Raw genomic sequence first — 26,978 nt, 5'->3', positions numbered from 1 at the left:
TTTCATACGCACATCCCTTTTAGTGAGCATTTCATTTAACCTGTCAGGTATGGCATATCAAGAAGCTGATTAAACAGCATGATCATTACACAGGTGCACCTTGTGCTGGGGACAGAAGGCCACTCTAAAATGTGCACTTTTGTCGCACAACACAATGCAACAGATGTCTCGTGTTTTGAGGGGGTATGCAATTGGCATGCTGACTGCAGGAATGTCCACCAGAGCTGTTGCCAGACAATTGAATGTTAGTTTCTCTACCGTAAGTCACCTCCAACATAATTTTAGTGGATTTGGCAGTACGTTCCAACCGGCCTCACAACTGCAGACCATGTGTAACCATGCTAGCCCAGGACCTCCACATCCGTCTTCTTCACCTGCGGGATTGTCTGAGACCAACCACCTGGACAGCTGATGAAACTCTGGGTTTGCACAACCAAAGAATTTATGCACAACCTGTCAGAAACTGTCTCAGGGAAGCTCTTCTGCGTGCTCGTTGTCCTCACCAAAGATCTTGACCTTTCTGCAGTTCAGCATCATAACCGACTTCAGTGGGCAAATGCACACCTTCGATGGCCACTGGCACGCTGGAGAAGTGTGCTCTTCACAGATGAATCTCGGTTTCAACTGTACCAGGCAGATGGCAGACAATGTGTATGGTGTCATGTGGGCGAGGGGTTTGCTGATGTCACGTTGTGAACAGAGTGCCCCATAGTGTTGGTGGGGTTATGGTATGGGCAGGCGTAAGCTACGGACAATGAACACAATTGCATTTTATCGATGACAATTTGAATGCACAGAGATACCATGATGAGATCCTGAAGCCAATTGTTGTGCCATTTATCCGCCGCATCACCTCATGTTTCACTATGATAAGGCACAGCCCCATGTCATAGCAATTTGTACACAATTCCTGGAAGCTGAAAATATCCCAGTTCTTCCATGTCCTGCATACTCACCAGACATGGCACCCACTGAGCATGTTTGGGATGCTCTGGATCAACGTGTACGACAGCATGTTCCAGTTCCTGCCGATATCCAGCAACTTGGCACAGCCATTGACGAGGAATGGGACAACATTTCACAGGCCACAATCAACTGTATGCGAAGCACATGTGTCGTGCTGCATAAGGCAAGTAGTGGTCATACCAGATACTGACTGGTTTTCTGATCACACCCCTACCTTTTTTTTTAAGGTATATGTGACCAACAGATACATATCCGTATTCCCAGTCATGTGAAATCCATAGATTAGGGCCTAATGAATTCATATCAATTGGTTGATTTCCTTCTACGAATTGCAACTCAGTAAACATGTTGAAATTGTTGCATGTTGCGTTTCTATTTTTGTTCAGTGTATGTGAAGATTGACTGAAATCACATAATCATATCTGTTCTGGTGATCGCCGCTGGTTTGATATCAAAATATGATACATCTGGTCAAATGTACCAGATTTTTACCCCATGATGATGTTGCGTATTTGTTCCTTAATATACACTGCACATGATCCCCCAATGATCTGCCATGAAGGGGGCACAGTAGAACAATATAATAATTGTGAAGACAATGGTTTTAGTGTGTGAGACATTTTTTACCTAGCTTCAGGGGCTAGCCCCCTCACCCCACTACACACACACACACACAGACCCTGGTAGGTTATCTTATCCTTCGCTCTCTACATCTCGCTCAGTAAGGCAGCCTACCCCGAGAGCCATTAGCTATGATAACACAGCGAAGTGTTGATGGAAGGTCCCCGTTTTCCTTTTAAAACCTTGACACTGAAGTTGTTACCAAGCAGGTAATGAGAAGTGGGTGAAAATCAATAGGAGGGCCGTGACGCATGCACACAGATCCCACAGCACAGCTGTATTGGTCCATGGGAGCGAGAGGAGATGGGAGAGAGAGGTTTGCAGGATGCTGCCTCAGCAGGGGTACATAGTAATAGATACGACGTGAGGGAGATCTGGTGGTAACCCCACACCCGCAGAAGCCAGAACCTGCAGTTAGACACTTGATCCAGAACTGCGTATTGTCAAAGCTGCCTTACAGCTTTCCAAAAGCACAGTATTTAAATCCACACTCAGTTACGCAAACTCTGGATTGGCTAGGTTTTTTAGGGATATATCAGTGCCATATAAATGGATGATTGCGTTTTCTATATTATATGAGCTGTGTTCCTTAAAAGCAGCCACACGTGGGTAAATGATGTGCTGTTCACGAACAATTTGTTATTTTTGAATGACTCTTTTTACTCACTCGATAGTCATGACTAGTTTTTCTGAGTGACTCGTTATTTTTTGGGTTGTTTGTTTCACCTGCTGGCTGTAATTAATTATACAGCAGGATTAATACAGTACACGCTCTTCCGGTGACCAACAACTGTCTGTCATGTGCTCACAGGCAAAATAGATCAGGCTGGAGGCAGCATATCAAGAAAACAAATACGTGTTTATAACTGATAATTGATCGAATGGTGCAAGATTGAATGCAATTCCTTGATTATTGAATGTTATTATAAATACAGCTTTGTAGAACCAAAACGTACACAGCCTCTGCTCAACATCCCCGGGGGGGGGGGGGGCACACAATGCTTGCACTTGCTGATTAGTGCTTATCTGGAACTCCCATATTCTCTCTCTCGCTCCTCCAAGATGGGCCACGGCGACAAGCCCTGCCTGCTTGCAGCATCTTGGCAGGGATGAAGGAGAGCTTTACAGGCAAGTGGCTTTGTGAGGCTGCAATCTCCACCATGGATCCATTTCACTGTAATTAAAAATGTGAGTCGAGCCCTGAGCGAACCAAAAAAGCAAAGTTGCTATCAAACACCAGCATCTAGGTCATCCCAACCACTGAATATTCACCTAACTAATCGCTCAGAAACTCTTTAACAATTTTCATTCATCTCCTCCCTTTCGCCGTGATTCACTTTCGTAATTGGCAACGTTTTTTTTTCCCGCTGCGTTCTGAAAAGCCATCAAGGAATTCATTTCTGCAGTGGTTTCAGTCAATAGGAGTGACAGTGGGAGTTAGTCTGTGAGTTGCTGCCTCTCTTCATTAATGGGAACGTAAAGTGGACAGATTCATTTAGAATTCAAGGCACACTTGGCTACTTCAGCATGGCTACCACAGTATTCCACAGCGATTTGCCATCCCATCTGGTTTGCGCTTAGTGGGGCTGTCATTTGTTTTTCAAGAAGACAATGACCCAACACACCTCCAGGCTGTGTAAGGGCTATTTGACCAATAAGGAGAGTGATGGAGTGCTGTGTCAGATAATCTGGCCTCCACAATCCCTCAACCCAATTGAGATGGTTTGGGATGAGTTGGACCACAGCGTGAACGAAAAGCAGCCAACAAGTGCTCAGCATATGTGGGAACACATTCAAGACTGTTGGAAAAGCATTCCAGGTGAAGCTGGTTGAGAGAATGCCAAGAGTATGCAAAGCTGTCATCAAGGCAAAGGGTGGCTACTTTGAAGCCACCCTTTTAACACGTTTTTGGTTACTACATGATTCCATATGTGTTATTTCATAGTTTTGATGTCTTCACTATTATTCTACAATGTAGAAAAATATTATTCCTTGAATGAGTAGGTGTGTCCAAACGTTTGACTGTGTGTGTGTGTATACAGTGCATTCAGAAAGCATTCAGCCCCCCGTCCCTTTTCCACATTTTGTTCCATTACAGCCTTATTCTAAAATGTATTAAATCATTTGCTTACTTATCTTATCTTATCTTATTTACATATCTTATCTTATTTACATAAGTATTCAGACCCTTTGCTATGATTGGAGTCCACCTGTGGTAAATTCAATTGATTGGACATGATTTGGGGAGGCACACACCTGTCTATTTAAGGTCTCACAGTTGACAGTGCATGTCAAAGCGAAAATTAAGCCAGAGACCTGAATATAGCTGTGCAGCGACACTCCCCATCCAACCTGAAAGAGCTTGAGAGGATCTGCAGAGAAAAATGGGAGAAACTCCCCACATCCATGTGTGCCAAGCTTGTAGCGTCATACCCAAGAAGACTCGAGGCTGTAATCTCTACTAAAAGGTGCTTCAACAAAGTACTGAGTAAAGGGTCTGAATACTTATGTAAATGTGATATTTCAGTTCTTTATATTAAATACATTTGTAACAAAATGTGTAAAAAGTTGAGGGGTCTGAACATTTTCCAAATGCACTGTATATAAGATCCCACAGTTGAAAGTGCATATCAGAGCAAAAACCAAGCCATGAGGTCGAAGGAATTGTCCGTAGAGCTCCGAGACAGGATTGTGTCGAGGCACAGGTCTGGGGAAGGGTACCAAAAAATGTGTGCAGCATTGAAGGTCCCAAAAAATACAGTGGTCTCCATGGATTTCACATGACTGGGCAGGGGCGCAGCCATGGTTGGGCCTGGGAGGGCATAGCCCGCCCACCCACTTCAGAGCCAGGGCCACCCACTCAGGAGCCAGGCCCAGCCTATCAGAATGGCTTATGGTAGTGTAATTAACATTAAATTCTCTGGCAACAGCTCTGGTGGACATTCCTGCAGTCAGCATGCAAGTTGCATGCTCCCTCAACTTGAGACATCTGAGGCATTGTGTTGGTTGACAAACTGCACATTTTAGAGTGGCATTTTATTGTCCCCAACACAAGGTGCACCTATGTAATGATCATGCTGTTTGAGCAGTTCTTGATATGCCACACCTGTCAGGTGGATGGATTATCTTGGCAAAGGAGAAATGCTCACTAACAAGGGTGTAAAAACAATGTGTGCAAAATTTGAGATAAATAAGCTTTTTGTGCATATGGAAAATTTCTGGGATCTTTTATTTCAGCTCATGAAACATGGGACCAACACTTTACATGTTGCGTTCATATTTTTGTTCAGTTTAGTATATCTGTAGAATACGTAGGATGGAATGGTATATGTACAGCAATCGTTAAATAGGATAGGCCTTGACTAGAATACAGTATATACATATGAAGTGGGTTTGTAACCATTAAAGTGACCAGTGTTCCATGACATTGAGAGCGACAGAATGTGGTATAGCATAATGCTGTGATGCAATGCAGACTAGGACAGAGAGTAAAGCTCAGTATGCACGTATTTCACCTAGATTTGGATGACTTTTTCCGAATTTAGATGGACTTCACATAATTAGATGGACTTCACAGAAGAGATGCCAAAGAAGTTAAGGCAATGCCTTGTGACGGGCTCTGAACCGCTTTACAATGCAATGAGTTGCTCTTCCAAGTGGATGACCACAGATCAATGAGGTTAATTAGTGGAAGTGTTTTGCTGCAAACAGACCAACTCTTTATTCCAGAATGACTGGACATATTTCAAACCACATTTACCCGACCTTATGTTGACTTGCAAGCTTGAGCTGGGCGATATGGACAAAAATCCATATAGCGATAAATCGCCTGAATTGATGACATAACTATAAATAGAATAATATATTTATAACATTAATATGCTCCACAGTTTTTTTTATTTTATTATCCTTTAAACTACTACTACTAGTTTGATGGTTGTAGCCATCAAGTTATCCAGGCTGCATCACATCCAGCCGTGATTGGGAGTCCCATAGGGCGGCGCACAATTTGCCCAGCGTCGTCTGGGTTTGGCCGGGGTAGGCCGTCATTGTAAATAAGAATTTGTTCTTAACTGACTCGCCTAGTTTAAATAAAGGTTCAATTTAAAAAAATCTATTGTCACATTAACAATCACCCATATTAGCAAACGTATTTCATTTCAAACGTCACATTTCTCTAGTACGGGCTACTTATCGTACTGAACAATGTCAGCAAAATGTCTGCGATAAGTGATCGGTATGGTTGGTGTCGATAATTGAGGGTTTATTGTCCCAGCTTTACTGCAAGATATGTGTTCCATGGAAATGGCATGGGGCTGTAAAAGTGTTTTGCTTGAATAGACCACCTATTCATTATAGAATGTCTAGAGGGTTTCTTTCAAACCACATTAATCCAATGCTGATACAGTATGTAAACATATTTCCAATGGAAATGGCAAAGTTGAAAAATAAGTCTTAATTTCAAATATCACAAATGATATTTGTATGTACAGGTATAAAGTATTTAATCATAATATTTAAGCCTCTATATTCATATTTAAGCTGTAGATTTAGGACTAGATGGGAAATGCAAAAAACATTGAAATGTAAACCTTGATTTTGCTGTATTGTAGTATGCTGTAGTGTAGCATTATGCTGTAGTGTAGAATTGTATAGGGTGAAATGGTGTGAAGTTGGCATTAGGCTCTGGAGCTGACGCAGCAGGTTTCCATTGATACTTGTAATAGACACTGAACACCCGGCCGAGGTCATTCACTGCAGACTGCAGAGGGAGTGGCCTAAAAACCCATTGTTACAATCTCACCAGGGAGCCTCTTCCAACTTGGGTCTGAGTGTGTGTGTTAAAGAAAGAGGAGAGGGAGGATGGATGGAGGGAGGGAGGGTGGATAGTGAGAGCATCTTGTCCAGACCATCTTAAAATGCTTCCATCTGGCTGTCGTTGTGCCGATGAGTGTCGCAGTCCCTTGGCAGGCAGGGCCACATTCCCATGTCCCTGGTCCTGTATCTGATCCAGGATGAGCCAGGGGGAATGGGGGCTGCTGCCTGCCTTACTTCCTCTGTGGAGGGAGAGCTGGCCCTTGAAATGAGCGTCATGGTCCAAAACCCTGTGGTAGATTGTACGAGGGAGGCTGAGTGTGGGTACAGTTGACTGTGGAAGTGTGAGTCATGAATAGAACAGCATGGCTGCCTGTGTCTGTGACCCTTTCAACCCTCAATCTAGTCTTGTCTTTTGTCACCAGGGGACGGGACGCTGAGAGTGTGGGATGTGAAGACAGGGAGTTGCAGGCTGGCCATCCCAGCCCACAAGGCAGAGATCCTCAGCTGTGACTGGTGCAAATACGATCAGGTACCGAGGTATTTTACTACAGTACAGCCCCCCCACTGTTAAAACCTCAACCCAAAACATTTAATTTGACGCTTGGAAGCAGGAGTTTATGAAGTGGACCTAAAGACATTTAGGTTTAAAATGCCAACGCTTCAACCATGAATAAAACCCATCCTGGAATTGAGAACAGAGATACTGTACAATCACCTCTGCCATATACTAGCCTCACTGCCGTTGTTATTAATGATGTTGCAAATGTATATGTGAGAAGACCTCTCTATAGGTTGTAGAAGGTCTTCAGCATTTCTTGCCATAAAGATTAATATGAATTTCCCCTAATTATAATTACAGTTAATAACATGCCTGTGTTAGTACAGTATGTACGTTTGGGATACTTGTTTAACCCACTCTGTCTGGGCTGTCCTCAGAATGTGATAGTAACCGGAGCAGTGGACTGTAGCCTGTGTGTGTGGGACTTACGGAATGTCCGGCAGCCTCTGTCACGCCTACGGGGCCATTCCTACGCCATACGAAGAGTAAAGGTAATGAAGCATTCCTTCTCACCCATACAACATACTAGGGCTGGGCGGTAAACCGTATTTTACTATATACCGTTGTTGATGCACGGACCGGTTTGGATTTTTACTTGACCTTACATAACGGTATTTCAATATTTGGTTTGTTAGTTTCAAGTTGTAATGTCACATGCACAAGTACAGTGAAATGCCTTTCTTTCAAACTCAATGCCCAACAATTGGATAATCAATAACAATGTATTACTTGAAAAGAAAAAATAAGAATAGGAAATATGAAATACACAAAGTTAGTAAGTAAGCAAGCATACTATATACAGGAAATGTTGAAAAGGTCAGAACCAATACCATATTTACATGTGCAGGGATACTGGAGTGATGGAGGTAGATATGTATAGGGGTAAGGTGACCTGGCAACAAGATTTAATCCTAGTAAAAATGTCCTGTCCTAGGTCAGTTAGGATCACCACTTTATTTTAAGAATGTGAAATGTCAGAATAATAGTAGAGAGTGATTTATTTCAGCTTTTATTTATTTCATCACATTCCCAGTGGGTCAGAAGTTTACATACACTCAATTAGTATTTGGTAGCATTGCCTTTAAATGATTTAACTTTGGTCAAACGTTTCAGTTTGCCTTCCACAAGCTTCCCACAATAAGTTAGGTGAATTTTGGCTCATTCCTCCTGACAGAGCTGGTGTAACTGAGTCAGTTTTGTAGGCCTCCTTGCTCACACACTCTTTTTCAGTTATGCCCACACATCTTATAGGATTGAAGTCAGGGCTTTGGCCACTCCAATACCTTGACTTTGTTGTCCTTAAGCCATTTTGCCACAACTTTGGAAGTATGCTTGGGGTCATTGTCCATTTGGAAGACCAATTTGCAACCAAGCTTCAACTTCATGACTAATGTCTTGAGATGTTACTTCAATATATACACATAATTTTCCTACCTCATGATGCCATCTATTTTATGAAGTGCACCAGTCCCTCCTGCAGCAAAGCACCCCCACAACATGATGCTGCCACCCCCGTGCTTCACGGTTGGAATGGGGTTCTTCGGCTTGCAAGCCTCCCCCCTTTTCCTCTTAAGATAACGATGGTCATTATGGCCAAACAGTTCTATTTTTGTTTCATCAGACCAGAGGACATTTCTCAAAAAAGTATTCTCTTTGTCCCCATGTTTAATTGCAAAGTGTAGTCTGGCTTTTTAATGGTGGTTTTGGAGCGGTGCTTCTTCCTTGCTGAGCGGCCTTTCAGGTTATGTCGATATAGGACTCGTTTTACTGTGGATATATACTTTTGTACCCATTTCCTCCAGCATCTTCACACGGTCCTTTGCTGCTGTTCTGGGATTGATTTGCACTTTTCACACCAAAGAACATTAATCTCTAGGAGACAGAATGCGTCTCCTTCCTGAGTGGTATGACGGCTACGTGGTCCCATGGTGTTTATACTTGCGTACTATTGTTTGTACAGATGAACGTGGTACCTTCAGGTGTTTGGAAAATGCTCCCAAGGATGAATAAGACTTGTGGAGGTCTACAATTTTTTTCTGAGGTCTTGGCTGATTTCTTTTGATTTTCCCATGATGTCAAGCAAAGAGGCACTGATTTTGAAGGTAGGCCTTGGAATACATCCACAGGTACACCTCCAATTGACTCAAATGATGTCAATTAGCTTATCAGAAGCTTCTAAAGCCATGACATCATTTTCTGGAATTTTCAGAGCTGTTTAAATGCACAGTCAACTTAGTGTATGTAAACTTCTGACCCACTGGAATTGTGATACAGTGAATTGTAAGTGAAATAATCTGTCAGTAAACAATTGTTGGAAACATTTCTTGTGTCATGCACAAAGTAGATGTCTTAACCGACTTGCCAAAACTATAGTTTGCTAACAAGACATTTGTGGAGTGGTTGAAAAATGAGTTTTAATGACTCCAACCTAAGTGTATGTGCATATTATGTGTGAGTGAGTAAATGAGTGAGTGAGTGTGTCACGCCCTGGCCATAGAGGCTTTTATTCTCTATTTTGGTCAGGCCAGGGTGTGACTAGGGTGGGCATTCTATATTCAGTTTCTATGTTTTGTATTTCTTTGTTATTTGGCCCGGTGTGGTTCTCAATCAGAGGCAGCTGTCTATTGTTGTATCTGATTAAGAACCAAACTTAGGTAGCTTTTCCCCACAGGGTTTTTGTGGGTAGGTGATTTCTGTTTAGTGTTTTTCACCTTTCAGGACTGTTTCGGTTATTCCCTTTGTTATTTTTGTATTTAGTGTTCAGTGTCAACAAACATGAACTCGTACCATGCTGCGCTTTGGTCCTCACCTTCTGCCACCAACAGCCGTTACAGAGTGTGTGTGTTGGAGTGACTGTGTGGGTGTGTAGGGCCATGTGAGTGTGCATAGAGACAGTGCAAACATTGAAATCAGTTGTATTGCGTTGGGATAGAAGCTGTTCAAGAGTCTGTTGGTGTCAGACTTGAAGCACCGGTACCTCTTGCCGTGCGGCAGCAAAGAAAATAGTCTAAGGCTTTGACGATTGTCCTGGCCTCCTTTTCACACCTTCTGATATAGAGGTCCTGGGTGGCAGGGAGCTCGGCCCCAGTGATTCACTGGGTTGTCCGCACAACCCTCAGTAGCGCCATGCGATCGTAGGCGGTGCTATTGCCATACCAAGCAGTGATGCAGCCAGTCAATATGCTCTCAATGGCACAGCTGTAGAACCTTTTAAAGATTTGAGGGCCCATGCCAAACTTTTTCAACCTCCTGAGGGGGAAGAGGAACTGTCGCACCTTCTTCACAAATGTCTGTATGTTTGGACAAATTTGTACATAATTTTTTGCCCCATTTTCCTCCCCAATTTTGTGATATCCAATTGGTAGTTAGTCTTGTTCCATCGCTGCAACTCCCGTACGGACTTGGGAGAGGCGAAGGTCGAGAGCCGTGCATCCTCCGAAACACGTCCCTGCCAAGCCACACTGCTTGGAGGCTTAGACCTCTGCGCCACTCGGGAGGCCATTGTTTGGCCCATTTGAAGTCTTTAGTGATTTGGACACCGAGGAACTTGATGCTGTTAAATGTATGAATGTAATAACTGAGTGATGAAACTCATAAAAAATGATGGCAATAGTCTGTTCTTACCGCCAGTAAGAGACCGCTAACTGACTGCTAGCCGAATGTGCGCACAATGCACTTTTTTTGCCATGAATCTTGCTTGTGATGCAGTGCTGGTGCCAAAAGCACGGTAGAAATTGGCACAATGCTCCTGGTGATGAAGTAAGAAACTGCCATCGAATCCATTGAAAATACTTGGTCATAGATAGGTCGTTTGTTTAGCAACAAAACCGACGCGTGCACAACTATGGGGCAAAACACACAGGTTTGGCTTAGATTGTTGACGTGTAAACTTTATTTTGTTTCCAAATGTTTATTGAAAATAAATACATTTGCACAATTAGCACTTGTTGTCTCTCAAATACGTTGTTACAGTTGTTGATTAGCTAGCTAGCAAAGTTGAGCCATATAAGCATTGCCATGACATCAGTCAAAACACCTCAAAACAAGACATGGTATCAATAACAAGATAAAACTAGCTGAAACGAGCCACTTACGATTCCCCACATGGCTGTTTCTTGTCATTGTTGCTAGCTTACGATTCAGAATCGTAAACAAAGCATGGCTTCCGTCCCCATCAACGCATGCGCATCGTTTTCGTGACATTGTCAGACAACTCGTCTATAGAGGACCATAATTATTATGATAAAGGAAAAGTTATTTTTTTTTGCTAAATAGAGGCATAGAAAGAAGAAACATGTGGTACGATGTGGAAACAATAACACACGAGGGAAGTAAATGCAGAAATAGATAAATGCAAAACAAGTATTTGTGGTTGAAGTTTGATTGAACATTGTTTTACAATCAGAATAGAGAACCAGTTGAAACCACTTAGAATGTATGTATTGCCACCCCAGCGTCACTCACTACTTATGAAGTATATTTAGAACAGATAAAATACTGTCATACTGTGAAAAATATAACAATATTATATTTTGGCCATATCATCCAGCCCTACACCCTCCTCTCAGTTCCAAGAAAAGGCTTTTCCACTGTGTTAAATTATGTTAGCTAATTGCCAGCTGTTGGACGCAAGAAACAGCTCAGCAATACTCGACAGCACAGCTTACCTGCCTGCCTAGCAACCTGTTCTGGAAAGATGGTTCTGGTGTGATCAAAGCACTTAGCTGAATGGAGTTAACAAGCACAGTACAGTACGGTCTGATGGGATCCTTGGCAGCTTTGCAGTACACTGGCCCTGCTCACAGGTCCTGCTGTGGTGACAGCTATAGATTTTTTTTCTCTCCTCCAAGATCTTTTTAATGGATTTTGAGAGAGAGGTGGTGGGTTGGATGCTTGGATGGGTTGGTCGACGGGCCCTAGCTACCATGTCCAGTCTAACAACCACCAATTAGTCAGATTAAACAGAATTGACTTCACCCAGCCCCCCGACAGACGACCCAGCAGGTTTCTAGACCTCATTGGCCCCTCATCACATGATCCATGTGATTCTCACTCCTCTTAACAATGGGGAATCACCCTGCCACACACTTTAACATCACATAAGCAGCTAGAGCTAGCTACAACACCATCAGGAAGTCCAGTGTTTTCAGGACAGCTTTTTAGCATGCATGGGTAATCAATAGATGCAAGGTGTTCGTAGTGGACCTCATCTTGAGATTTCCAGTGTGTTTGTGAACCCTGCCATCAGGTATAGATTTTCTTAAGGCTGCAAGTCTATGTGATGTTACAAATACAGCATATCAGCAAGTCTGCGAGGACACTGAAAAGAGTGCTCAAAGTAAATGGAAAAGTGCTTGGCAAATCCCTTGTGCTTTTCCATATTGGAAAGGTAATAAATATACTGTCGATACGAGCAGAGATTTGATTGCTTTCATTTAACAACATCAAACTTGAAAGATGTGTAAAGGTAAAAGTGTTTTGTCATGGTTGTGTGTGTGCCAGCCAATTTCCCCCTCACCAGGGTGACCACCTGTCCCGGATTGTGTGGGACAGTTCCGCATTTTGGCCCTTTGACCCGCAACCAAACAATCATGTGTTGCATTTTATCAACAAATTAAAACACTAATTTACAAAGGTCGATTTGACCCTTGTTTCAGTCAGACTCCCCATTAATTTGATGAGAATTTACTTTCCAACCTGTTTCTTTTGCAGTCTTGTTGCGCTAATGACAAGATATACACTCAGTGGCCAGTTTATTAGGTATACCTATCTAGTACCGGGTCAGACCCCCCCTTTGCCTCTAGAACAGCCTGAATTCTTTGGGGCATGAAAACATTGCTCAATTTGTATCAAGGGACCTAACGTGTGCCAGGAAAACATTCCCCACACCATTACACCACCACCACCAGCCTGTACCATTGACACCAGGCTGGATGGGTCCATGGATTCATGCAGCTTACGCCAAATCCCGACTGCCATCAACATGACGCAACAAGAACTGGGATTCGTCGGACCAGGCGGTGTCAGGGGAAGGCCCTAAAAGACTCCAGTCACCCTAGTCATAGACTGTTCCCTCTGCTACCGCACTGCAAGCGGAACCAGAGTGCCAAGTCTACGTCCAAAAGACTTCTTAACAGCTTCTACCTCCAAGCCATAAGACTCCTGAACAGCTAATGAAATGGCTACCCAGACTATTTGCATTACCCTCCTCTTTTACGCTGCTGCTACTCTCTGTTTATTATCTATGGATAGTCACTTTAACTCTACCTAGATGTACATATTACCTCAATTACCTCAACTAACCGGTGCCCCCGCACATTGACTCTTTACCGGTACCACCTGTATATAGCCTCGCTACTGTTATTTTACTGCTGCTGTTTAGTTATTTGTTACTTAAATTTTTTATTTATCTATTTTTTGCTTAACACTTATTTTTCTTAACTGCATTGTTGGTTAAGGGCTTGTAAAGTAAGCATTTAACTGTTAGGTCTACACCTATTGTATTCGGTGCATGTAACACATTTATTTTTCCACTCCTCAATTGTCCAGTGTTGGTGATTGCCTGCCCACTGGAGCCACTTCTTTTTGTTTTTAGCTGATAGGAGTGGAACCCCGTGTGGTCGTCTGCTGCAAAGGAACGACGCGTTGTGCTTTCCGAGATGCGGTTCTGCATTCAACTGTTGTACTGCGCTGTTATTTTCCTGTTTGTGACCTGCCTGTTAGCTTGCACAACTCTTGCCATTCTCCTTTGACCTCTCTCATCAACAAGCTGTTTTCGCCCACAGGACTGCCACTGACTGGATGTTTTTTGTTTGTTTCACCATTCTCGGTAAACCCTAGACAGTCGTGCGTGAATAGCCCAGGAGGCCGGACGTTTCTGAGATACTGGAAACAGCGCGCCTGGCACCGACAATCATTCCACGCTCAGGTCACTCGTTGGGCCATTTCTAATGTTCAATGGAACAGTAACTGAATGCCGCAATGCCCGTCTGCCTGCTTTGCGTAGCAAGCCACAGCCACGTTACTCACTGTCTGTAGGAACAAACCATTTTCATGAACGGGGTGATGTACCTAATAAACTGTATCATAAGGATGTGGTACTGGTGACGTAAAATACTTCTCCAATCGTTGTTGAGATTTGATATTCTGCACAGAGCAAGTTGAGACGTAGGCCAATGTCATATCGTCAGCCAATCACATTTGTCAGATCCTTTCGGGCTAAATTTCAGCAGAACTTGGAGAGGACAGTTAACTATTTACAAAAAGCATGCTCGTAACGAAGAGCTACAAAGGTAAGTAAATAGCTGTTTTAGACTGAAATATATAAGGTAGTTCAGCAAAACTTGTGAGGCTCTCCCTGCTCATTAGTTGCTCATTCAACAATTAATGTCATTTTTAAACGTCTCCTTTCCTAACTGTTGTACATTCCCAGAGACCAACCAGAAATGTTTCCTTTGCCAAATATTCCCATATTTTCATAAAATCTTTCGTTTCTACATAACCAAATTTTGTGCAAGGCAGTAGAGTAGGCTAATTGTCATTCGATCAGCTTGCTCAGTGCAGCGGGAGAGGGATTTTTGTTTGTGTGTTTTTATTCATGTAGGCTACACTGTCCGGCGAATGTACTGCAAAATCATTCCGTTGTCCCGCATTTGGGTATTTTAAATGTGGTCACGCTATCCCTCAGCTGTTAATAAAGTTTAACAGTTTAAAGTTTATATCGTATTCTTGTGGCTTTTCCCACAGTTCTCTCCATTCAACCAGACCATGTTGGCCTCCTGTTCCTATGACTTCACAGTCAGGTAAGACATTCTAATCATGACTCGGTCATTCTTGTTCAGCTTGTAATGCAAACTGAGCAATAATATCCCACTGTGCATGAACAATGTTTAAAGACAAACGCCACAAACAAGATTTCATTTGTGAAAACTTTACTAAAAACCCATTGGAGTCAGTGAAGCGTGATCACTAGATGATACTGTTTCCTGGAAGAAGGGCAATCTCCTTGAATTATTTAAATTAATTGACCTCCAGGAACACTCGTGTTTGAGAGGCCTGTATAAAGATGTGTAAAATATACATGCAAGCAATGGAAATACCAACCACAATTGTACTATGTTGAGTAGGGTCATAAAATCTGTAATTTCAAGGTAGACTGGTTTATTTTTATTTGGCAAATCGTATTCTCCATCTCAGAGTTTGAATATGTGAGCCTAATTCCCAAACAATGCCGTCAGTCAAGGGTGTGTTGTTTAGTGTCATGCATCCACCAACAGACCCCCCCTCCCCCCCTCACATAATCAGAGCAGCGACAACATGACCCATAAATCACTTTTGTGTACGCTGTCGCCTTTTAGAATCATTCCTTGAGACAGAATTAAAATTGTCCTATGCTATCCTGTACTGAGATCCTATTCTATTCCTCTAGTTTTTTTCCAACCTTAGATCTATTTGAATAATGTTAATGATGCCTGTTGAGGATGATGCAGGAAGTTGGGTTTTAAGGTAATGTGTCTGTATCGGCCCTTTAAGATCTAGGTATCACCGGTCCTCCAAAGAGAGGGACGGTTGTCTTGTAGTGATGGGGGGGAAAAAATTGATACAGTTACATATCGGGACATTTATTTTTCATGCTACATCGTATTGTTTTGCACTAGTTGGCTGTACCTGCACCAAAACCAGTATATTTCCTTCATAGCTTGTTCTCCATCTTTTTTTTAAAATATGGAGACAATTTGTTTTCAGAACTTTTATTTCCATGACTGATCAAATCTTGTTTTCTCATGGCTCTCTCTCATGTCTCTGCAGCAGACATATGGTGAGCAATATGTTTGGAACATCAAATCGCAATAAAATCACAGTATCGGATCACAATACATATAGAATCGTGAGGATCACAATACATATAGAATCGTGAGGATCACAATACAGATCGTATCAGCACCTAAGTATCGTGAGGTCCCTGGCAATTCCCAGCGCTATTGTCTTGTATCTCTACAAGTTCTATTGTCACATACACTGCATCGATGCAGTGAAATGTGTTGTTTTACAGGGTCACCAATCGTAGTGTGACACCCTGGAGCAAAGTAGGGTTAAGTGCCTTCCTCAAGGGCATATCGACAGACCATGTCGGCTCAGGTTTTCAAACCAGCAACCTTTCGGTTACTGGCCCAACGCTCTAACTGCTTGGCTACCTGGTGCTGTTTACAGTGCAGTGTGCAATGCAGTGCAGTGTTCAGTGGGCTGGTTGGCTGCTGAGGTTTGGACCAGTGCCAACCTGACTTTTATTGATCTGGCCTGGGGCAAGACTGCCTTGGTTAATTCAGGCAGATTACTGTGGTGGTGTATTTAGAAACTATCGCTGACTACACAGAGACATTTTATGCGACACCAGGCTTCTTCATGCCCCTCCAAGGCCAGCCTTATCTTGTTGTTTGAAGTCCGAAATCGAGTCAATTGCTTTCATGTGAAAAAAATAAACACTATTTTTGAAAATTTTATTCTTGGTGTTGGATAAACATAGTTTTTCTCTGACTCTGTGGGGAACCTGATCTCTTTGTTGAGACTTGGCTGCATCTGTCTGACAGAAAGTTATGCCATGTTATGCAAGTACCCTTAGGTAAAACATAAGTAACACACTTGCCACTGATCGGAATGAGTCATTTTTGGGAGGTTTTCTTCGGCATTGCCTTCACTGGATTACTGTCATACTGTTTGCTGAAGGCCTACCTGAACTATCTATCTCTGTTCTAGCTGCTGTTCACTCTTCACTTCCCTTGACTTGGCTTTTTGTTTCCGATGTCACGTGAATGTCAGTGGCTATGGGAAAGCACCCTCTCTATATATTTTACAAGCCCTTGTCCCACACTGGTGCCTCTGTGCTCTTATAGGCCTAGACACACAGAGCAGGATCATGAGTCTCTCACAGAATTTAAGCCTCAAGACTTTTGAGAAGTGTAACTTGGTCCAAAGAAAAGTTAGATTTTTACATTCTCCCATCTCAAGAGGTTATTTTTTAAAAAGTGCCTATTAAGTGCCAAATAAAGTAACAGAGTTGACGATTTCTTCTGAAATCAGTCACAAATCTTTGACAGGGGGAATGGAAGCTTATTGTGTGCAAAGGGAAGTGGCAATTGAATGCAAGCTTCACAAAAAAAATGTTTTAAGTTCCCTTAAATTAAATTTAACTTGGCAAGTCCGTTAAGAACATATTTTTATTTACAATGACGGCCTAGGAACAGTGGGTTAACTCCCTTGTTCAGGGGCAGAACGACATAATTTGACCTTGTCAGCTCGGGGATTCCATCCAGCAACCTTTCGGTTAATGGCCCAACGCTCTTAACCACAAGGCTACCTGCCTCCCAATTGAGGGACGTAAATGAATCACTAATCACATAAAATAAATAAGAATCTTCAGAAATTACTTTGTCAAAGCAACAAAAAAACTAAGGCTTTACAATGATGAAACTTGGAGACATTTTTGGATTTAAAATATTCCTAGAAGTGACACATGGTTGGGGGACATGTCAAAATGCAGAATTTTGGCACTTTACCAATATTTATTTATATTTATGATTTATAGAATTTTCCATATGGTCTATATTAAAAGGCACTTCATTTAATATAACAGTCTTTTAAAATTCAATATTGCCGCACAATTTCTAGTTAAAATATCATAGGCACTGTTTTCATGTAACAACCCGATTATGTTGTGCTGGCCTGTACACATCTGGGAGAAATTAGCAGTTATCATTCAGATTTATATATGATATTGGTTACTGAACGGATATTTAACCAGAATTGTCAGTGCAACTCAAGCCCACGTTAGCCTACAGAGCTAATAGCCTAACTCTATGTACATATGACTGGGTAAACTCATAGGTCAATACTGTTTTTGATGTGGAGCGTGTTTAGCCATGAGGTTGTGTCATATTCCGTGAAAAAAACAGGTAATTATTTCTAGCACTGCACTGCATCGATCACCTATGCTTTGAAGGTAATCAACCGAAATGATTTTCCTTAGATCGTCATGGTACTGCTGAACAAAAGGTTTGTTTTCCTATGTACTGTCCATTCATTACAGGCATGGGACTGTGTAGAGGCGATGGCACCTGTTGTAACATAGACCTCATCCCAGGCCTCTGTTTACTCACTCCAAGTTACGTTTGGGTGTCTTTAGAATTCTACCAGGTCCTGGTGTTTACATGAGATTAGGTGTCCTGTTTGATTCACAGCGCTAGGTGAGGTTGGGTTGCCATGGTGGGCTCTGTTCATTCAGGAGTGTTGGGACGGAAGGTAAACGATGCGCTGGCGGCTGCCACCTGTTATTGTAGGGCTAATTAGAGCAGGATATTGCCTCACCTCAATTAGCCAGAACGCTGGCTGGGTATTGTGGGAGGAACGAGAAGGGGAGCCATCTACAGTACCTGAGCTGCGCCTGGATCTGACTGTTTGTTCCCACAGAAACGTACTGAGTGTGAGTTAAGGAGATGGATCGTGTCATCTTTTGAGTCCTACTGACACTACTCTTGAAGTGAATGGGGTGGTACACCTGCTCATCAAACATTTAATTCCAAAATCATGGGAATTAATATGGAGTTGGCCCTCTACCTGCTGCTATAACAGCCTCCACTCTACTGGGAAGGCTTTCCATTAGATGTTGGAACACTGCTGCAGGGACTTGCTTCACTTCAGCCACGAGCATTAGTGAAGTCGGGCACTGATGTTGGGCGATTAGGCCTGGCTCGCAGTCGGCATTCCAATTCATCCCAAAAGTTTTCGATGGGGTTAAGGTCAGGGTTCTGTCCAGGCCAATCAAGTTACTCCACACTGATCTTAACAAACCATTTCTGCATGGACCTCGCTTTGTGCACAGGGGCATTGTCATGCTGAAACAGGAAAGGGCCTTCCGCAAACTGTTGCCACAAAGTTGGAAACATAGAATCGTCTAGAATGTCTGGTATACTGTAGTGTTAAGATTTCCCTTCAAGGGCCTCCCGGGTGGCGCAGTGGTTAAGGGCGCTGTACTGCAGCGCCAGCTGTGCCATCAGAGTCCCTGGGTTCGCGCCCAGGCTCTGTCGTAACCGGCCGCGACCGGGAAGTCTGTGGGGCGAAGCACAATTGGCCTAGCGTCGCCCGGGTTAGGGAGGGCTTGGTCGGTAGGGGTGTCCTTGTCTCATCGCGCACCAGCGACTCCTGTGGCGGGCTGGGCGCAGTGTGCGCTAACCAAGGTGGCCAGGTGCACGGTGTTTCCTCCGGCGCATTGGTGCGGCTGGCTTCCGGGTTGGATGCGTGCTGTGTTAAGAAGCAGTGCGTATCGGTTGTGTATCGGAGGACTTTCAACCTTCGTCTCTCCCGAGCCCGTACGGGAGTTGTAGCGATGAGACAAGATAGTAGCTACTACAACAATTGGATACTACGAAAAAGGGGGAAAAAAATAAAAATATTTCCCTTCATTGGAATTAAGGGACCTAGCCAAACCCATGAAAAACAGCCCCGGGCCATTATTCCTTCTCCACCAAACTTTACAGTTTGGTGGAGAAGGCGACGCCACTGTGCATTCAGGCAGGTAGCATTCTACTGGCATCCCCCAAACCCAGATTCGTCACAATGGCGGCAAGATTTATTCCAATCCAGCCTGTTATTGTGCATAGGCTTGTGTGTGGCTGCTTGGCCATGGAAACCCATTTCATGAACAGTTCTTGTGCTGACGTTGCTTCCAGTTTTGAATTCGGTAGTAAGTGTTGCAACTGAGGACAGACGATTTTTACACACTACGTTCTTCAGCACTCGGCGGTCCCGTTCTATGAACTTGTGCGGCCTACCACTTCGCGTCTGAGCCGTTGTTGCTCCTAGACGTTTCCACTTTACAATAATAGCACTTACAGTTGACCGGTGCAGCTCTAGCAGGGCAGAAATTGTACAAACTGACTTGTTGGAATAGTAGCATCCTATGACAGTGCCATATTGAAAGTCACTAAGCTCTTTAGTAATGTTTTCTATGGAGATTGCATGGTTGTGCTCAATTTTATACACCTGTCAGCAACGGGTGTGGCTGAAATAGCCGAATCCACTAATTTGAAGGCATGTCCACATACTTTTGTATGTTCTCTTTGTGGATTTGTTTTATTCTTCTGTTGAACACCAATGTATCATTTAAACTAGAGAACAATCAACACATATTTTATTTTTCGAGGCTAATTTCCGAGTTTGTTTTCATCATCCGCATTGCTTTCGCAAACCTCTTATTTCCTTTTGACTCTAATGGTCTAAGTGGATTTTTTCTTGAATGCAATCCTACCTGTTAACATCCAATGGGCTCCAGACCCACAATGCAGTTGCAGTATGGGAGAGGCCTATTGCTGATTGGCACTAACAGCTCTCTTTCTATAATAACTCTAAATGACTGACTCCCCTGGCACACATAAATAGGCCCGGAATATTTTCAAAAGAAATCATTTAATTACATTTGCTAAGTGGTTCAGTCTGGCGCGCGCTGCGTCAGGGCTTTGAGCCATCGCCGGGCGTCAGAAGGGGAGAAACGGCGTTTCAATTAGTGGGATTGCCTCATGTTCGGCTGCGTCTGCTTCCACAGGCTCTGGGACTACTCCAGGACTGAGCAGCCGCTGCTGGAGACCCTGGAGCACCACTCAGAGTTCGTCTGTGGCCTGGACTTCAATCTGCAAATCCCCAACCAGGTCTGTCTCACTATTGTCTATCATCTCACTGGCCCATGTATTTATCTCAGCCACAGGGCTCAGCCATTGGACCCAACTTCTGTGGGGAAAAACGCTACTAGGGGTTCCGACACAGCGACATTACACAACAGTGGACACTTACCCCTGCAGGCCCAGCACGTTCACTTAGAGAAAACACTACTTCTGCCTTTTCCTGAGGTATATGCTGTACTGAAGAAAACTGTTGCATAGAGTAAATGTATCCTTATAAAGTCCACTGCAGTGCTGTTCTATCTATCTATCTGTCTGCATTACAGTAGCCAGCATCACATTCTCCCACACAAAGTTTTTGATACCAGTCCAGCCATCAATCTAGCTGAGGAGCCATATAATTGAAAACGTCACTCTCAGTTCTTCTTATTCCTAACCCGTACCTAGCCTCTACTGTTGGGTCTCTCATGGCTGTTTACATTGTTCAGCCTGAGAGGACTGGAAAATTGACTGATAGGATGTAATAAGCTCTATTGTAAAGGCTAGTCATTACTGGGGTTGTCATTTTTCATATGACGCTGATAGCCTTCCTGTATTATTCTCTGGAAAAAACCCGTCACGCACAATTTGGCATAAACACGACTGTGGGTATACAGTGTCCATGGAGCCTGTGGATCTACACACATACACACATCGAACAAACACACCCACATTCCTGGAAACTTTCAAAGTTGAGCAGTAAACTACCAGAATGTTGGTATCTTTCAAGGATTTGATGTAATCTATCACACGACATCTAGTGGCCCTTTAGGGTACTTCAGATGATCTTAGGTGTCGAATAATATCTAGTCCTCTGTGTGGCTTTATCACCTATTAAATAAGAATATATATATATATACATACACACACACACACACACACACACACACACACACACTACCGTTCAAAAGTTTGGGGTCATTTATACATTTCATTGTTTTTGAAAGAAAAGCACAAAAAAAATGTCCATTAAAATAACATCAAATTGGATCAGAAATACAGTGTAGACATTGTTAATGTTGTAAATGACTATTGTAGCTGGAAACGGCAGATTTTTTATGGAATATCTACATAGGCGTACAGAGGCCCATTATCAGCCACCATCACTCCTGTGTTCCAATGGCACGTTGTATTAGCTAATCCAAGTTTATCATTTTAAAAGGCGAATTGATCATTAGAAAACCTGTTGGCAATTATGTTAGCACAGCTGAGAACTGTTGTCCTGATTAAAGAAGCAATAAAACTGGCCATTAGACTAGTTGAGTATCTGGAGCATTTTGATTACAGGCTCAAAATGGCAAGAAAAATAGCACTTTTTTCTGAAACTCGTCAGTCTATTCTTGTCCGGAGAAATTAAGGCTATTCCATGCAAGAAATGGCTTTAGAAGATTCTGATAGGCTAAGTGACAACATTTGAGTCAATTGGAGGTGTAATTGTGGATGTATTTCAAGGCTTACCTTCAACCTTAGTGCCTCTTTGCTTGACATCATGGGAAAATCAAAAGAAATAAGCCAAGAAATAAGACAGAAAAAAAAATGTAGACCTCCACAAGTCTGGTCCATACTTGGGAGCAATTTCCAAACACCTGAAGGTACCACGTTCATCTGTACAAACAATAGTACGCAAGTATAAACACCATGGGACCATGTAGCCGTCATACCTCTCTAAAAAGAGATGCGTTCTGTCTCCTAGAGATGAACATACTTTGGTGCGAAAAGTGCAAATCAATCCCTAAACAACAGCAAAGGACCTTGTGAAGATGCTGGAGGAAACGAGTACAAAAGTATCTATATCCACAGTAAAATTAGTCCTATATCGGCATAACCTGAAAGGCCGATCAGCAAGGAAAAAGCCACTGCTCCAAAACCGCCATAAAAACGCCACACTACGGTTTGCAACTGCACATGTGGACAAAGATTGTACTTTTTGGAGAATGTCCTCTGGTCTGATGAAACAAAAATATAACTGTTTGGCCAAAATGACCATCGTTATATTTGGAGGAAAAAGGGGGAGTGCAAGCCGAAGAACACCATCCCAACCGTGAAGCACGGGGGTGGCAGCATCGTGTTGTGGGGGTGCTTTGCTGCAGGAGGGACTGGTGCACTTCACAAAATAGATGGCGTCATGAGAGAGGAAAATTGTGGATATATTGAAGCAACATCTCAAGACATCAGTCAGGAAGTTAAAGCTTGGTCACAAATGGGTCTTCCAAATGGACAATGACCCCAAGCATACTTCCAAAGTTGTGGCAAAATGGCTTAAGGACAACACAGTCAAGGTATTGGAGTGGCCATCACAAAGCCCTGACATCAATCCTATAGAAAATTTGTGGGCAGAACTGAAAAAGCATGTGCAAGGAGGCCTACAAACATGACTCCGTTACACCAGCTCTGTCAGGAGGAATGGACCAAAATTCACCTAACTTATTGTGGGAAGGGTGTGGAAGGCTACCTGAAACGATTGACCCAAGTTAAATCATGTTAAAGGCAATGCTACCAAATACTACTTGAGTGTATGTAAACTTCTGATGTAAACTTCTGGGAATGTGATGAAAGAAATAAAAGCTGAAATAAATCATTCTCTCTACTGTTATTCTGACATTTCACATTCTTAAAATAAGTGGTGATCCTAACTGACCTAAGACAGGGCATTTTTACTAGGACTACATGTCAGGAATTGTGAAAAACTGAGTTTAAATGTATTTGGCTAAGGTGTATGTAAACTTCCAACTGTGTGTGTGTGTGTGTGTGTGTGTGTGTGTAAAGTGCCCTCAAAGTATTCAGACCCCTTGACTTTTTACACATTTTGTTACGTTACAGCCTTATTCTAAAATGTATTACATTGTTATTTTTCCTCATCAATCTACACACAATACCCCATAATGACAAAGCAAGTACAGGTGTTTAGAAATGTTTGCAAAAAACAAAATTGTTAAATTTACACAAGTATTCAGACCCTTTACTCAGTACTTTGTTGAAGTACCTTTGGCAGCGATTACAGCATTGAGTCTTCTTGGGTATGACGCTACAAGCTTGGCACACCTGTATTTGGGGAGTTTCTCCCATTCTTCTCTGCAGATCCTCTCAAGCTCTGTCAGGTTGGATGGGGAGCATCGCTGCACAGCTATTTTCAGGTCTGTCCAGAGATGTTTAATTGGGCTCTGGCTGGGCCACTCAAGATCATTCAGAGACTTGTCCCGAAGCCACTCCTGCGTTGTCTTGGCTGTGTGCTTAGGGTCGTTGTCCTGTTGGAAGGTGAACCTTCGCCCCCAGTCTGAGGTCCTGAATGCTCTGGAGCAGGTTTTCATAAAGGATCTCTTTGTACTTTGCTCTGTTCATCTTTCCCTCGATCCTGACTAGTCTCCCAGTGAAGTCTGCCACTGAAAAACATCCCCATAGCATTAGGCTGCCACCACCGTGCTTCACCGTAGGGATGGTGCCAGACTTGATGCTTGGCATTCAGGCCAAGGAGTTCAATCTTGGTTTCATCAGACTAGAGAATCTTGTTTCTCATGGTCTGAGAGTCCTTTTGGTGCTTTTTGGCAAACTCCAGGCGGGCTGGTCTTTTACTGAGGAGTGGCTTCCATCTGGCCACTCTACCATAAAGGCCTGATTGGTGGAGTGCTGCAGAGATTGTCGTCCTTCTCCCCAGTTGGTGGGCCTATGCCCTCTAAGGCCCACCCATGGCTGCGCACCTGCCCAGTCATGTGAAATCCATAGATTAGGGCCTAATGAATTTATTTCAATTGACTGATTTCGTAATATGAACTATAACTCAGTAAAATCTTTGAAATTGTTGCATCTTGAGTTTATATTTTTGTTCCGTATATTATTGTAAAAAAAATAACAATCAACTTAGTGAATATCATTGGTGTTCACGAGGCTTTCAGCATGAAATAACCGTAATATTTTGACCATAGTTACGATAGATTACGATAAAAATATAAAAAATATTTTTCTGTTAATTACCAAATTTCCTGAAGATTCTGGTAACTTTAGTAAATGACCATTCAGCTTTGCAGCCCTACACACACACAGGGGGCTGCCTGTGGTGCAGTCTGCGGGGTCTGGACTGTAGTTTCCACAGTCAGGCCTGACGTCAGCACATAGTGATGGATGAAAGACAGCAGGTCAGAACTGTCAGTGAGTCATCACAGCCAGGCTGTGACTCAGATAACAGCAATCAACTACTGCACAGTTCACTTCTCCACCTACATCAACTGTGCATATATTAGTAAAGGAATTAGACTAAGACATCTATATTTGTTCAATGTTTGTGTCAGCATATCCTTTTTGGATTACCTTGAGGATGATCTTGAAGTATTTTTTTTCCCCTTCTGGCAGAAGTACATTTTGTAGAAAAGTAGATGGCGTTTAACATTCTCTTTTTAAGCAGTGTGGGTATGGCATCTCAGTCATCCATTTAGGTCTTGTACTTTACATAATTTCAGTTACCCCTGTAAAGTTGTGTAAATGTAAACACTTTTTAAGGATATGCCTTAACTTGGAACAGTAATCAAAATTACTCAGATACCCCGCTTCTAATTATTATGAATGATGACGTCCCCTGAGCCAAACTCGTCTGGGGGCTGAAAATCTCTTTCTGGCAGATGTTTGCCAGTTGCACATCTACTGCTACCAATGGAAGTCGTGCCTACCCAGCACAGCTACACAAAAGCTTGCTTGGCACTCCAACCAATTTGTTGGGATAAGTGTATTTTTTCAAGCATCAATTTTTCCTAATTTATTCTTTCAGGCACAGGTTTGTCTGTTGCCAACCTGCGGGGGTGCAGGAGGGTACGGTTACCTGTGCCAAGAAGAGGGAGCATGCAGTATCGGAGCGGGGGAAAACTCCTACAGCAGTGTTTCTCTCCCGCCCCCCCACCAGTGGAGAGAATAAACCGTAGGCTAACGCACACAACCTCCATCTCAACATGCCAAGAAGATACAGCCTTGACACAGCCCACTACCCTCTCCAGTCTCCACATGACTGGAAGTCTCCTACAGTACAGCCCTCAACTGTCTCCCTCTACCAACACACAGCACATCACTGCACACACCCCCATCCCCTTACCCTCACCCCAGCTAATGTGCAGAGTGGTCCCCCACCCTCCCACAGACTAATGCTGCATGCAGTCACACGTGTCTGATTGATCCCCTCTCTCCAGGTTGTGCTAGCCTCTGACCAGCTCTATTGTCGTTGTGCTGTGAAGCGCACCACACCACAAAGCACAGCAGCCTCCCCTGCATAGACCCTCCAAACTGCAGCAATTACATGTTAACAGCTCCTTACAGAGGAGCAGGAGTTAAGCTGCTTGGATGCCAGGCAGGGGTAATACATCACAGAGGGGAGAATATGACAGATATTCTAACATCCAGACGAAGTTCAGGGAGAGACTCAAAGTTTTCCTCCCCTAAAATAGGTTGGAGAAATCCGGTTTTGGAGAAAGTTGAAGTATAGGATTGGACCTCTCCGTTCTCTGTCACCCAGCAGGGACTGGGGACAGGGACACCCCTCAGAGGTCATTCCTCCTCCTCTTCCTCTTTTACCCTCCAGACTGCTGCAGCGCTGGCCTCTGTGGCTTTCACTTTGTTTTGCAGTAAAGTAATTAATGGAGGACATTTTTTTCCTTCAATGGCTGAGTCACGGGCTGGTCTGCTTGGCAGTGAGGCAGATTCTCCTCTGTAGTACTCAAGAATAATGAATTCCCCCCTCCCACCAAGGTACGGAGAGGAGAGGAAAGAGCTAAATTAAGTATGGCGCTCTGTTGGAGACATATTTCTTCAGAGCTAAATCATACTGGCAGAATTCTATAGCACCGTGTTTGTTATTTTATGACCCTCCATACTTTATTGTTCATAAAAGCTAAATAAACGTAGCCTTTTATTTAAATATATGTGGGCAGATAGGCCAGTATATAATTTGTCGTGTGTGAAGACTTTTTTGACTGCCGTGCCACGGAGCTTTCGGTCTGTGGAGCTAAAAAGCCCTGATCGATTTGCCATGCTATTGAATAGCATTTTTATTGTCTTTATAAAGACTAAATGAAAGTGGACCGTGTGTAATTGAGTTGATAACCATGACATTCTGTACTTCTGATAGAGTTCAAACTAATAACGAACCCCACTAAGGCTCAAAAACATGTCTCCACTTTGTTGAAAAAGCACTTTAACGCCTTTTGAGGCGTCAATGCAATGACTGCTTGAAAAGCCAATCTCCACTCAGACACTGTACTCGCAGTATACAGAGTAATATTGAAAATGTCTAAACAGTATGTGCAATTCTGCCTGAACAACAAAAAATGGTG

General features: G+C 43.1%; 1 protein-coding gene across 1 annotated transcript in view; it reads left to right on the top strand.

The window, feature by feature from the left end:
• The window catches only part of pex7 (peroxisomal biogenesis factor 7), a 33,044-nt gene that overhangs the window by 4,857 nt on the left and 1,209 nt on the right, over positions 1–26,978 (top strand). The window contains exons 6-9 of the mRNA XM_021600347.3: positions 6,828–6,934; positions 7,342–7,455; positions 14,711–14,766; positions 20,559–20,661. Coding sequence (XP_021456022.3) covers positions 6,828–6,934; positions 7,342–7,455; positions 14,711–14,766; positions 20,559–20,661 — 380 coding nt within the window. The remainder of the gene's footprint in view (positions 1–6,827; positions 6,935–7,341; positions 7,456–14,710; positions 14,767–20,558; positions 20,662–26,978) is intronic.

Source organism: Oncorhynchus mykiss, chromosome 4 (genome assembly GCF_057628025.1).
Source record: "Oncorhynchus mykiss isolate SJ-2025 chromosome 4, ASM5762802v1, whole genome shotgun sequence".
Lineage (NCBI taxonomy): Eukaryota > Metazoa > Chordata > Actinopteri > Salmoniformes > Salmonidae > Oncorhynchus > Oncorhynchus mykiss.
The sequence above is the reverse complement of the archived record's forward strand: the minus strand, read 5'-3'. Positions and strand labels throughout refer to the sequence as shown.